Here is a 13,618-nt window from a genome sequence, read left to right on the forward strand (position 1 = left end):
GGAGGATATATTTAAAACAGGTAAGCCAGTTTCTCAATCCAGACGTAACCACGTGTTTCTGTGTTTTTAATTGTGAGGTACAGATATGACAAAAAATCCAAATGTATGTGAATATTGTTAACTCTTTTATAGGATGATAATTTGAGGGGGTTTGAGCATTAGACATGACTTGAACATGAGTAGAATGTGTGGAGTCTGGCCATATCCTTTTTTCTGGTGTCAGCAATCCTTCCTAAGCTTCATGGTTGAAGTTTAGTGGTTAAAACATGAAAAACTCAAAATTATGCCATTAAATGAAGATTCACTGTGAACTTGCCAATGTAAGCCTCCTAGCAGTCACTCAATAGGAGAAGCCCATGTGCCTATCTGGATTCCTGTTACTAAGTTCAGGAAGTAAACAGCTCTAGATAGTGAGGGATAGTTATATTAGATCATGTGTGCAACTTACTAAAACCAAACCCAACCCAACCCAACCCAATCCAAACCTGTGTGTGTGGTTTTTTAAAGATAGTGTTTAGGTTGCCTGGATGTTGTCTGTCCTTAAACAGTGGTGTTCAAAGTTTTTATCCACTGGATTTTTCTTTAAGTGAAACAGCATTACTCCAAATAAGCTAATACTATGACAAATGAAACAGAAGTGCCCTGGTTGAAAACTGGGTTGGCAGTTGAGACTTCACTCTTGGTTTTTCCTCCTTGAATCAGTGCATGAGCACTTCTGTGGAATTGCCAGCCTCTTAAAGAATGGTTGGGAGGCCGTTCAGTGAAAGGAGTGACTCTTTGGAATCTATGTGGTCCATGTGAATTTGACTCCTTCTGGACTGATCAAGTACCCCTGAAGCCTAGTGGACCCCCAGAACACTCCTACCTATAATATGAGCAAAGAAATACAACCTTTGGCCGGAAGATAAAACTATTCTAATTTTGACTCATGAAAGATTCACCCAACCTCAGTGGATAGTCAGAGAAAAGCATTGTCCAAGCCAACACATGTAGAAAAATAAAGTTTTACCCTAACTGGCATTTCTGTTTCAAATGGAGAATAGAACTTGAAAGACAGTGGGAAGGTAGGCTAGTGCCTCTGAGATGCAGTGTTCAGGACGAATGAAACCTTGAAATCTTGTGTCCTGAGTTACTCACTGGTATATGAGTTTGAGGGGTGGATAATACATATTTTCCTCTTTTCGTAAAAGGTCCAGTTTGGGCCAGACAACACTTAGAAGCCGACCTCAGAAGGCTCTGTTTGGAAGGCTCATGTGCATCACATGATGAAAGCTATGGGGATGGTCTCCCGGCCAGCTGTTCACTGTGCCAAGCTGGGTCCCCATAGCTTCAAAGTCATTCCAGTATAATTGAAAACATGTGCTGAAATATGCATTTTCTTAAGGTTCAAAATTTCCTTGTGATGTACTTTCCATACCATCTTGATTTAAAAGCAGAGGATGACAATGCTGTGGCCAAAAACTTGTATGTCAGTATATAAGTCTTTTAAAACAAATCTTTTCAGAATAAAAATCCTGATGAATGAACAGAACTGAATCACAGTTCTGAGAATGAAGACAGGTGAGGGTCTAAACAAAAGGTTTTGAGTCAGATTGCTCAATACAATGTCATTATAGTTCATAATTTTGTGCAAATGTTTCATGCTCTTGCTTTCTTGAAAATGATTCTTATATCTGGACATCATGTCTGTGACTTCCACAAAGAGGAAAAAAAGCATCTGTTCATATTTATCCTGTGTGAGTTTCCATCTGTGGCAATATCAAATGCCTATATGGACAAAGCTTTAAATTATGAGAGTGAAGCCAGCAGGTGGAGGCTTGGTCACCTGGACACAGCGGCTCATTTGAAGGGAGCTGCCATCGAGAAAGGCCAATGCAGTGTAGCCACAGCTTCTGATGGTTCAAGACAGCTTGGGAATTGATACTTCTAATGTAAAAATCTCCTAATTTTAAAAATTTTGGAAATTAAAGATTTAAATACAATGTGTGCTCCAATAAGTAACTCTGAAGGGGAGGCCAGGCCCTGAGAAATGTCTGGTCTGCAGAGTGTGATACTGGTTTGAAAAGTAGCATAGAGTAAATGAAACAAGATGGGATTGGGAGGGAGACAAACCATAAATGACTCTTAATCTCACAAAACAAACTGGGGGTTGCTGGGGGGAGGTGGGATTGGGAGAGGGGGAGCGGGCTATGGACATTGGGGAGGGGAGGCGAACCATAAGAGACTATGGACTCTGAAAAACAACCTGAGGGTATTGAAGGGTCAGGGGTGGGAGGTTGGGGCAACCTGAGGGTTTTGAAGGGTCAGGGGTGGGAGGTTGGGGGAACAGGTGGTGGGTAATGGGGAGGGCACGTTTTGCATGGAGCACTGGGTGTTGTGCAAAAAGAATGAATACTGTTACACTGAAAAAATAAATAAAATGAAAAAAAAAAAAGAAAAGTTAGCAGGCAGCAGAGACTTACAGAAAGGTGGGACAAGTATTCCTGTTGGGGTAGAGTGGGGTGGGAGAATGGGGTTAGTCCCATCTCTGTTTATCCTAAATGAGGTGGGGAAGGGAGTGTGGGAGTCAGAGACTGTATTGTACGGAGAAAAACTTGGTTTTGCCATCTTTGTGTTGCTTTCCTGCATGTCTCCTTTACCTTTCACTTTTCACAGCACATTTCACTTCAGACATTTTTAGTTATCAAGTGTATGGAGGCTTTCCCCCATATTAACCAATTCTTTGTGACACCAGTTGGGTGGCTTACAGTTTAACTCAATTCTGACACTACCAGCCTAGAAAAAGCATCAGATTCCACAGGTGAAGGCTCAGCCCCACGAGGTGGCCCTCCACTTCAGGTGTTAAGTGTAAAGAGTAGGTCCCCAGGTTATCCAAAACTTCTGTCCAATTGGGTAAAAATTGGGGGTTCAGTTTCAATTGATTTGCTACAGCAGTTCACATGACCCAGGGAAACACTTATTTCTGTTTACCAATTTATTAAGGGATGTGATAAAGGACACAGATGAGTTGCTAGATGAAGACGTACATAGGGCAAGGTGTGGGAGGATCCCAAGTGCAGAAATTTCTTTTCCTATGGAGATGGGGGGAGCATCACCCTCCTGATGTGGATGTGTTCACCAACCTGGAAGCTCCCAGGATTAAAGGTAAGGCTGGAAATTCACCCCCCCTCTTTTTTTAAAAGATTTTATTTATTTTTTGAGAGCAAAAGAAAACACTCTTTTTTATTTCCTTCAGAATGAAAGTTAAAATGTGCCATATTTGCCAGTGTATAAGGCATATTAAAATTATACTTAAACATTGAAAATTGAGTGAGGCAGGAAAAAAGTCTTGTCTGTTCATGGAGTATGCAGTCATGGCTTAGCAAATGGATGGTATCTTCAAAGTATTGCATTCTGTATTTTTGTACTATGATCTAAAATTTAATATCCTAGGCTATACTATTGAGGAAATTGATGTCTCCATTCATAATCATGAAACTGATTCTTTTTTTTCTTTAAACATTTATCACTTTATTATTTTTTTCTTTTCAGCATAACAGTGTTCATTGTTTTTGCACCACACCTAGTGCTCCATGCAGCACGTGCCCTCACTAATACCCACCACCTTGTTCCCCCAACCGCCCACTCCCCACCCCTTCTAGACCCTCAGGTTGTTTTTCAGAGTCCATAGTCTCTCATGGTTCATCTCCCCTTCCAGTTTCCCTCAACACCCTTCTCCTCTCGATCTCCCCATGTCCTCCATGTTATTTGTTATGCTCCACAAATAAGTGAAACCATGATAATTGACTCTCTCTGCTTGACTTATTTCACTCAGCATAATCTCTTCCAGTCCTGTCCATGTTGCTACAAAAGTTGGGTATTCATCTTTTCTATTTTTATTTTTTTATATTTTTTCAGCATAACAGTATTCATTGTTTTTGCACAACACCCAGTGCTCCATGCAAAATGTGCCCTCCCTATTACCCACCACCTGTTCTTCAAACTCCCACCCCTGACCCTTCAAAACCCTCAGGTTGTTTTTCAGAGTCCATAGTCTCTTATGGTTCGCCTCCCCTTCCAATTTTTTTTTCTTTTTATAAACATATAATGTATTTTTATCCCCAGGGGTACAGGTCTGTGAATCGCCAGGTTTACACACTTCACAGCACTCACGATAGCACATACCCTCCCCAATGTCCATAACCCCCTCCCCCTCTCCCAACCCCACCTCCCTGCTGCAACCCCCAGTTTGTTTTGTGAGATTAAGAGTCATTTATGGTTTGTCTCCCTCCCAATCCCATCTTGTTTCATTTATTCTTCTCCTATCGCACTAACCCCCCATGTTGCTTCTCCATGTCCTCATATCAGGGAGATCATATGATAGTTGTCTTTCTCCGATTGACTTATTTCACTAAGCATGATACCCTCTAGTTCCAACCACGTCATGGCAAATGGCAAGATTTCATTTCTTTTGATGGCCGCATAGTATTCCATTGTGTATATATACCACATCTTCTTTATACATTCATCTGTTGATGGACATCTAGGTTCTTTCCATAGTTTGGCTATTGTAGACATTGCTGCTATAAACATTTGGGTACACGTGCCCCTTCGGATCACTATGTATGTATCTTTAGGGTAAATACACAGTCGTGCAATTGCTGGGTCATAGGGTAGTTCTATTTTCAACATTTTGAGAAACCTCCATGCTGTTTTCCAGAGTGGTTGCACCAGCTTGCATTCCCACCAACAGTGTAGGAGGGTTCCCCTTTCTCCGCATCCTCGCCAGCATCTGTCATTTCCTGACTTGTTAATTTTAGCCATTCTGACTGGTGTGAGGTGGTATCTCATTGTGGTTTTGATTTGTATTTCCCTGATGCCGAGTGACGTGGAGCACTTTTTCATGTGTCTGTTGGCCATCTGGATGTCTTCTTTGCAGAAATGTCTGTTCATGTCCTCTGCCCATTTCTTGATTGGATTGTTTGTTCTTTGGGTGTTGAGTTTGCTAAGTTCCTTATAGATTTTGGATACTAGCCCTTTATCTGATATGTCGTTTGCAAATATCTTCTCCCATTCTGTCAGTTGTCTTTTGGTTTTGTGAACTGTTTCCTTTGCTGTGCAAAAGCTTTTGATCTTGATGAAATCCCAATAGTTCATTTTTGCCCTTGCTTCTCTTGCCTTTGCCATTGTTCCTAGAAAGATGTTGCTGTGGCTGAGGTCGAAGAGGTTGCTGCCTGTGTTCTCCTCAAGGATTTTGATGGATTCCTTTCTCACATTGAGGTCCTTCATCCATTTGGAGTCTATTTTCGTGTGTGGTGTAAGGAAGTGGTCCAATTTCATTTTTCTGCATGTGGCTGTCCAATTTTCCCAGCACCATTTATTGAAGAGGCTGTCTTTTTTCCATTGGACATTCTTTCCTGCTTTGTCAAAGATTAGTTGACCATAGAGTTGAGGGTCTATTTCTGGGCTCTCTATTCTGTTCCATTGATCTATGTGTCTGTTTTTGTGCCAGTACCATGCTGTCTTGATGATGACAGCTTTGTAATAGAGCTTGAAGTCCGGAATTGTGATGCCACCAACTTTGGCTTTCTTTTTCAATATTCCTTTGGCTATTCGAGGTCTTTTCTGGTTCCATATAAATTTTAGGATTATTTGTTCCATTTCTTTGAAAAAAATGGATGGTATTTTGATAAGGATTGCATTAAATGTGTAGATTGCTTTAGGTAGCATAGACATTTTCACAATATTTATTCTTCCAATCCAGGAGCATGGAACATTTTTCCATTTCTTTGTGTCTTCCTCAATTTCTTTCATGAGTACTTTATAATTTTCTGCATATAGATTCTTAGCCTCCTTGGTTAGGTTTATTCCTAGGTATCTTATAGTTTTGGGTGCAATTGTAAATGGGATTGACTCCTTAATTTCTCTTTCTTCTGTCTTGTTGTTGGTGTACAGAAATGCAACTGATTTCTGTGCATTGATTTTATATCCTGACACTTTACTGAATTCCTGTACAAGTTCTAGCAGTTTTTGAGTGAAGTCTTTTGGGTTCTCCACATATAGTATCATATCATCTGCGAAGAGTGATAGTTTGACTTCTTCTTTGCCAATTTGGATGCCTTTAATTTCTTTTTGTTGTCTGATTGCTGAGGTTAGGACTTCTAGTACTATGTTGAATAGCAGTGGTGATAATGGACATCCCTGCCGTGTTCCTGACCTTAACGGAAAAGCTTTCAGTTTTTCTCCATTGAGAATGATATTTGCGGTGGGTTTTTCATAGATGGCTTTGATAATATTGAGGTATGTGCCCTCTATCCCTACACTTTGAAGAGTTTTGATCAGGAAGGGATGCTGCACTTTGTCAAATGCTTTTTCAGCATCTATTGAGAGTATCATATGGTTCTTGTTCTTTCTTTTATTAATGTGTTCTATCACATTGATTGATTGGCGGATGTTGAATCAACCCTGCAGCCCTGGAATAAATCCCACTTGGTCGTGGTGAATAATCCTTTTAATGTACTGTTGAATCCTACTGGCTAGTATTTTGGCGAGAATTTTTGCATCTGTGTTCATCAAGGATATTGGTCTGTAGTTCTCTTTTTTGGTGGGATCCTTGTCTGGTTTTGGGATCAAGGTGATGCTGGCCTCATAAAATGAGTTTGGAAGTTTTCCTTCCGTTCCTATTTTTTGGAACAGTTTCAGGAGAATAGGAATTAGTTCTTCTTTAAATGTTTGGTAGAATTCCCCTGGGAAGCCGTCTGGCCCTGGGCTTTTGTTTGTTTGGAGATTTTTGATGACTGTTTCAATCTCCTTACTGGTAATGGGCCTGTTCAGGTTTTCTCTTTCTTCCTGGTTCACTTGTGGTAGTTTATATGTCTCTAGGAATGCATCCATTTCTTCCAGATTGTCAAATTTGTTGGCGTAGAGTTGTTCATAGTATGTTCTTATAATTCTCTGTATTTCTTTGGTGTTAGTTGTGATCTCTCCTCTTTCATTCATGATTTTATTTATTTGGGTCCTTTCTCTTTTCTTTTTGATGAGTCTGGCCAGGGGTTTATCAATCTTATTGATTCTTTCAAAGAACCAGCTCCTAGTTTCATTGATTTTTTCTATTGTTTTTTTGGTTTCTATTTCATTGATTTCTGCTCTGATCTTTATGATTTCTCTTCTCCTGCTGGGTTTAGGGTTTCTTTCTTGTTCTTTCTCCAGCTCCTTTACATGTAGGGTTAGGTTGTGTACTTGAGACCTTTCTTGTTTCTTGAGAAAGGCTTGTACCGCTATATATTTTCCTCTCAGGACTGCCTTTGGTGTGTCCCACAGATTTTGAACTGTTGTGTTTTCATTATCATTTGTTTCCATGAATTTTTTCAATTCTTCTTTAATTTCCTGGTTGACCCATTTATTCTTTAGAAGGATGCTGTTTAGTCTCCATGTATTTGGGTTCTTTCCAGCTTTCCTCTTGTGATTGAGTTCTAGCTTCAGAGCATTGTGGTCTGAAAATATGCAGGGAATGATCCTAATCTTTTGATACTGGTTGAGACCTGATTTGTGACCCAGGATGTGATCTATTCTGGAGAAGGTTCCATGTGCACTAGAGAAGAATGTGTATTCTGTTGCTTTGGGATGAAATGTTCTGAATAGATCTGTGATGTCCATCTGGTCCAGTGTGTCATTTAAGGCCTTTACTTCCTTGTTGATCTTTTGCTTGGATGATCTGTCCATTTCAGTGAGGGGAGTGTTAAAGTCCCCTACTATTATTGTATTATTATTATTATTATTATTTTTTAAGCTTTGTAAATGTCAGATTTATTAAAGTATAATTTACATACAATAAAGTACAATTGGATGAGTTTGACAAGTGCATACAGTCTTGGAACCATCACCGGTCTATATTAAAGTTACATCATTCCCAAAACTTCCATCAGGCCCCTTTGCAGCCTTCCCTGCCCCCAGGCACACAGAAGGTTACCTACTGGGTATAGTGGGTTATACCTCCAGTAACCAGAACTCAGTCCAGGTACTACAACAAAGGAACCAGTCGTTAAAACCACCAAGCACAGAATACACCAGGAATAAAGGACTTTAATAAAGCAATTCTCAGTATGTGCTATGCCAGTTTGGCATAATTAGTAGGAACATTTAAACAGTCTGTTTCACAACTGCTAGGATTAAGTCCCAAAAAAGGCTACTTATACTAGAAAAATTATTTTTGCACAAACATATTGCTTGGCCCCTATCACAGATCTACTAAATCTTTCAAGATTCTTTTAAAAGGCTCCCTAGGCTAAAGAAACACTGCCCTATAACAGTGCTAGTTTTCTAAAGCCCACACAGCTTTGGGTACAGAAAGCTGAAAAAAAGTGTTAGTTTTTGCTAACAAAATTGACAAAATTACAAAATATATAGGTCTACTCTCCTGTTTATTTAACTCAAGTTAGAAGAATACCAAAATAAGTTTGACAAATGAATCCCCCCAAAATATTGTCACCTACTGTAGTTTGAATACTTTTTATTGCTCTATCAAATGTATTTTTATCAGGCTGCTCTAAGACTGGAAAAATAAGCACATTTACATGAAATGGTAGCTTGAACTGAATTCCCTAGGATACTTGCAACAGTCATGGTCCAAATGAAGGCACTGTTTTGTTATGTTTGAAATTCAAAAAACTTTTATTTAAATTGAAAAAAATTCTCAAAACTGCATTTAGAATCAAAACCCTTTTGTTATGAACACACAAGTATTTTTAGGTAAGGCAGAAATATTTCTAGGTTAACAAGACCAAATTTGACTTTGGATTTTATTCTTTAAACAAATTGTAAAGAATGAAGGAAAAAAACAGGTTATTTACAGAAAATATCTACATATGTACTTAAGAGGTACAAATTTGGTGACGAACTTAGTACATGCTGGCATCTCAGAAGCAGTTCTTAAAGAGCTTAACTTTATTTTCCTGGATTTTAAGAACACCTACGATCCTTCTTCATCCTCGATCTTGGGAGCCAAATAGTACTTTAAGTGTCCCATGTCAGCAGTTTTATACTCTACAACAAGGGGTACATCTGCAGACATACTGAGTGTTACTGTAGGAGAGAGCGGAGTGGCTTTTGTAAAGAAGTTCAGGTATCTCAGTGCAAAAGTTAGCTGAACTGGCTCATTCATCTCTATAGTAACAGCTTCCTCCTCCTTATCGACATTACTTGTTTGTGACAACTTAATATTTCCATTTCCTAGTTCTCCACTTGCAGAAAATTTCACTCCATCTTTTGCACAGGAAATTACAACAGCATCTCCAATATGACTGAGATCTTGGCATATACGTGCAAATTCACCAGAAGACATCTTTACTACACAGCTATACTCTTGTTCTGGAATTCCAAGTTGTTCGACATCTAAATCCATTAACTTCATTTCATAGTCTGAAACCTTTTCTTGATTTGGAGCTTCAAATACTAGGGCCAGGGTGTCCGCATTATCTTCAGCCCTTAGTGTAATGATGTCCTCATTGCCAGCACATTTTAGTATTTTGGACATGCTGGTGAGATTCACACCGATGGCCAAGTTGCGGTCGCAGCGGTACGTGTCGAAGCCCTCGGAGCGCAGGGTGAGCTGCACCAGGGAGACGTGGGAGGAATCCATGCTCTGCAGGTTGACGCCGCTCGAACTTATGTCCCAGCAGGCCTCATTGATGAGATCCTTCAGCGCCTCCAGCACCTTCTTCAGGATGGAACCCTGGACCAGGCGTGCCTCGAACATGGTGGCAGAGTCACAACGACGCAGCTACAGGCGGAGATAAACAGGAAGTTGTTCCCGGCTTGGGCGTCACAGGGTAAGAGCGAGCCGGTGAACGCAGGAGTTCACGTCTGAGAGCCAGGACGATTACAACCCTTATTGTATTATTATTGATGTGTTTCTTTGATTTTGTTATTAATTGGTTGATATAGTTGGCTGCTCCCACGTTAGGGGCATAGATATTTAAAATTGTTAGATCTTCTTGTTGGACAGACCCTTTGAGTAGGATATAGTGTCCTTCCTCATCTCTTATTATAGTCTTTGGCTTAAAATCTAATTGATCTGATATAAGGATTGCCACCCCAGCTTTCTTCTGATTCCCATTAGCATGGTAAATTGATTTCCACCCCCTCACTTTAAATCTGGAGGTGTCTTCACGTCTAAAATGACTTTCTTGTAGGCAACATACTGATGGGTTTTGGTTTTTTATCCATTCTGATACCCTGTATCTTTTGATTGGGGCATTTAGCCCATTAACATTCAGGGTAACTATTGAGAGATATGAATTTAGTGCCATTATTAGCCTGTAAGATGACTGTTACTGTATATTGTCTCTGTACCTTTCTGATCTACTACTTTTAGGCTCTCTCTTTGCTTAGAGGACCCCTTTCAATATTTCCTGTAGAGCTGGTTTGGTGTTTGCAAATTCTTTCAGTTTTTGTTTGTCCTGGAAGCTTTTTATCTCTCCTTCTATTTTCAATGATAGCCTAGCTGGATAGAGTATTCTTGGCTGCATGTTTTTCTCGTTGAGTGCTCTGAATATATCATGCCAGCTCTTTCTGGCCTGCCAGGTCTCTGTGGATAAGTCTGCTGCCAATCTAATATTCTTACCATTGTATGTTACAGACTTCTTTTCCCGGGCTGCTTTCAGGATTTTCTCTTTGTCACTAAGACTTGTAAATTTTACTATTAGGTGACGGGGTGTGGACCTATTCTTGTTGACTTTGAGGGGGGTTCTCTGCATCTCCTGGATTTTGATGCTTGTTCCCTTTGCCATATTAGGGAAATTCTCTCCAATAATTCTCTCCAATAGACCTTCTTCTCCCCTCTCTGTTTCTTCTTCTTCTGGAATCCCAATTATTCTAATGTTGTTTTGTCTTATTGTGTCACTTATCTCTCGAATTCTCCCCTCGTGGTCCAGTAGCTGTTTGTCCCTCTTTTGCTCGGCTTCTTTATTCTCTATCATTTGGTCTTCTATATCACTAATTCTTTCTTCTGCCTCATTGATCCTAGCTGTGAGAGCCTCCATTTTTGATTGCACCTCATTAATAGCTTTTTTGATTTCTACTTGGTTAGATTTTAGTTCTTTAATTTCTCCAGAAAGGGCTTTTATATCTCCAGAGAGGGTTTCTCTAATATCTTCCATGCCTTTTTCGAGCCCGGCTAGAACGTTCAGAATCGTCATTCTGAACTCTAGATCTGACAAATTACCAATGTCTGTGTTGATTAGGTCCCTAGCCTTCGGTACTGTCTCTTGTTCTTTTGTTTGTGGTGATTTTTTCCACCTTGTCATTTTGTCCAGCTAAGAGGATATGAAGGATCAAATAAAATACTAAAAGGGTGGCAAAGACCCCAGAAAAATGGGCTGTAACCAAATCAGAAGAGACCCCAAATTGTGGGGGGGAGAAAGGGGATAAAAAGAGGTTCAGAAAAAAAAGAAAAAAATTTAAAAAATAAAACAAATAAAGAAAAAATATAAAAAAGAAAGAATATATATATATATTTAGATAAACTAGTCAAAAAACGTTAAAAAAGAAAAGGGTAAAAGTTTTAAAAAATTTAGCAGAAGAAGAAAAAAGAAAAAAAAGAAAAAAAATTGAAAAAAGAAAAAAAAATTGAATTAGCCGCAAGACTAAAGAATCATGGGGAGAAAGCCATGAGTTCCGTTCTTTGCTTTCTCCTCCTCTGGAATTGTGCTGCTGTCTTAGGAATTGAACCTGCTTTCCTTGAAGATGAACTTCGTCCTGGCTGGATATTTTGTTGATCTTCTGGGGGGAGGGGCCTGTTGTAGTGACTCTCAAGTGTCTTTGCCCGAGGCGGAACTGCACTGCCCTTACTGGGGGCCAGACTAAGTAATCGGCTCCGGTTCGCTTTTGGGAGCTTCTGTTCCCTGAACTCTTTCCGTAGAGTTCCGGAGGACGGGAATGAAAATGGCGGCCACCTAGTCTCCGGCCTGGAGGAGCCGAGAGCCCGGGGCCCCACTCCTCAGTGTGCCCTCAGAGGACAGCACCCAATCACTCCCGTATCCCCAGCCTCTAGCCGCGCTCCGAGCTCAGCCAGGCCGTGACCAGTTCAAGGTAACCCCAAGCTGAGAGTTCAGTCCTCGGCTCTGTCTCTGTAGCCGGCTTCTCTGTTCTAATACCTGCGAGCTCTATGACACTCAGGCACCCCGATCCTTCTGTGACCCTGCGGGACCTGGGGCCACACTGACGCCGCGTGGGCTTCACCCTGGTTTAGCCTCTGGAGCAATGTCCCTCAGTGGAACAGACTTTTAAAAGTCCTGATTTTGTGCTCCGTTCCTCTGCCGCTTGCCGGGAGCCGGCCCCTCCCCCCGCGGTCTATCTTCCCGTCGTTTTAGATTCACTTCTCTGCCAGTCCTACCTTTCAGAAAGTGGTTGATTTTCTGTTTCTAGAATTGCTGTTCTTCTTCTCTTCGATCTCCCGTTGGATTTGTAGGTGTTTGCAATGTTCAGATAAGCTATCTAGCTGATCTCCTGCTACCTGATGTAGTCTCAGCCTGCTACTTCTCCGCCATCTTGACTCCTCCTCCAGGTATTCATCTTTTCTGATAGAGGCATAATACTCCATCGTGTATATGGACCACATCTTCTTTATCCATTCGTCTGTCGAAGGGCATCTTGGTTCTTTCCATGGTTTGGCGACTGTGGCCATTGCTGCTATAAACATTGGGGTACAGATTGCTCTTCTTTTCACTACATCTGTATCTTTGGGGTAAATACCCAGCAGTGCAATTGCAGGCTCATAGGGAAGCTCTGTTCTTAATTTCTTGAGGAATCTCCACACTGTTCTCCAAAGTGGCTGCACCGACTTGCATTCCCACCAACAGTGTAAGAGGGTTCCTCTTTCTCCACATCCTCTCCAACACATGTTGTTTCCTGTCTTGCTAATTTTGGCCATTCTAACTGGTGTGAGGTGGTATCTCAATATGGTTTTAATTTGAGTCTCCCTGATGGCTAGTGATGATGAACATTTTTTCATGTGTCTGATAGCCATTTGTATGTCTTCTTTGGAAAACTGTCTGTTCATATCTTCTGCCCATTTTTTTTATATGATTATCTGTTTTGTGTGTGTTGAGTTTGAGGAGTTCTTTATAGATCCTGGATATCAACCTTTTGTCTGTACTGTCATTTGCAAATATCTTCTCCCATTCCGTGGCTTGCCTTTTTGTTTTATTGACTGTTTCCTTTGCTATGCAGAAGCTTTTGATCTTGATGAAGTCCCAAAAGTTTATTTTCACTTTTGTTTCCTTTGCCTTTGGAGACATATCTTGGAAGAAGTTGCTGTGGCTGATATCGAAGAGGTTACTGCCTATGTTCTCCTCTCGGATTCTGATGGATTTCTGTCTCACGTTGAGGTCTTTTATCCATTTCGAGTTTATCTTCTTGTATGGTGTAAGAGAATGGTCGAGTTTCATTCTTCTACATATCGCTGTCCAGTTTTCCCAGCACCATTTATTGAAGAGACTGTCTTTTTTCCACTGTATATTTTTTCCTGTTTTGTCGAAGATTATTTGACCGTAGAGTTGAGGGTCCATATCTGGGCCCTCTACTCTGTTCCACTGGTCTATGTGTCTATTTTTATGCCAGTACCACACTGTCTTGGTGATCA

General features: G+C 40.6%; 1 protein-coding gene across 1 annotated transcript; it reads right to left on the minus strand.

Annotated features, from left to right (window-relative positions):
• Window positions 1-8,630: 8,630 nt before the first annotated feature.
• Window positions 8,631-9,840, minus strand: LOC123941916 (proliferating cell nuclear antigen-like). The gene has a single exon (XM_046005754.1). The coding sequence runs from the start codon at window positions 9,731-9,733 to the stop codon at window positions 8,948-8,950; it is 786 nt and encodes a 261-aa protein (XP_045861710.1). The 5' UTR covers window positions 9,734-9,840; the 3' UTR covers window positions 8,631-8,947.
• Window positions 9,841-13,618: the final 3,778 nt, after the last annotated feature.

Source organism: Meles meles, chromosome 5 (assembly GCF_922984935.1).
Source record: "Meles meles chromosome 5, mMelMel3.1 paternal haplotype, whole genome shotgun sequence".
NCBI lineage: Eukaryota > Metazoa > Chordata > Mammalia > Carnivora > Mustelidae > Meles > Meles meles.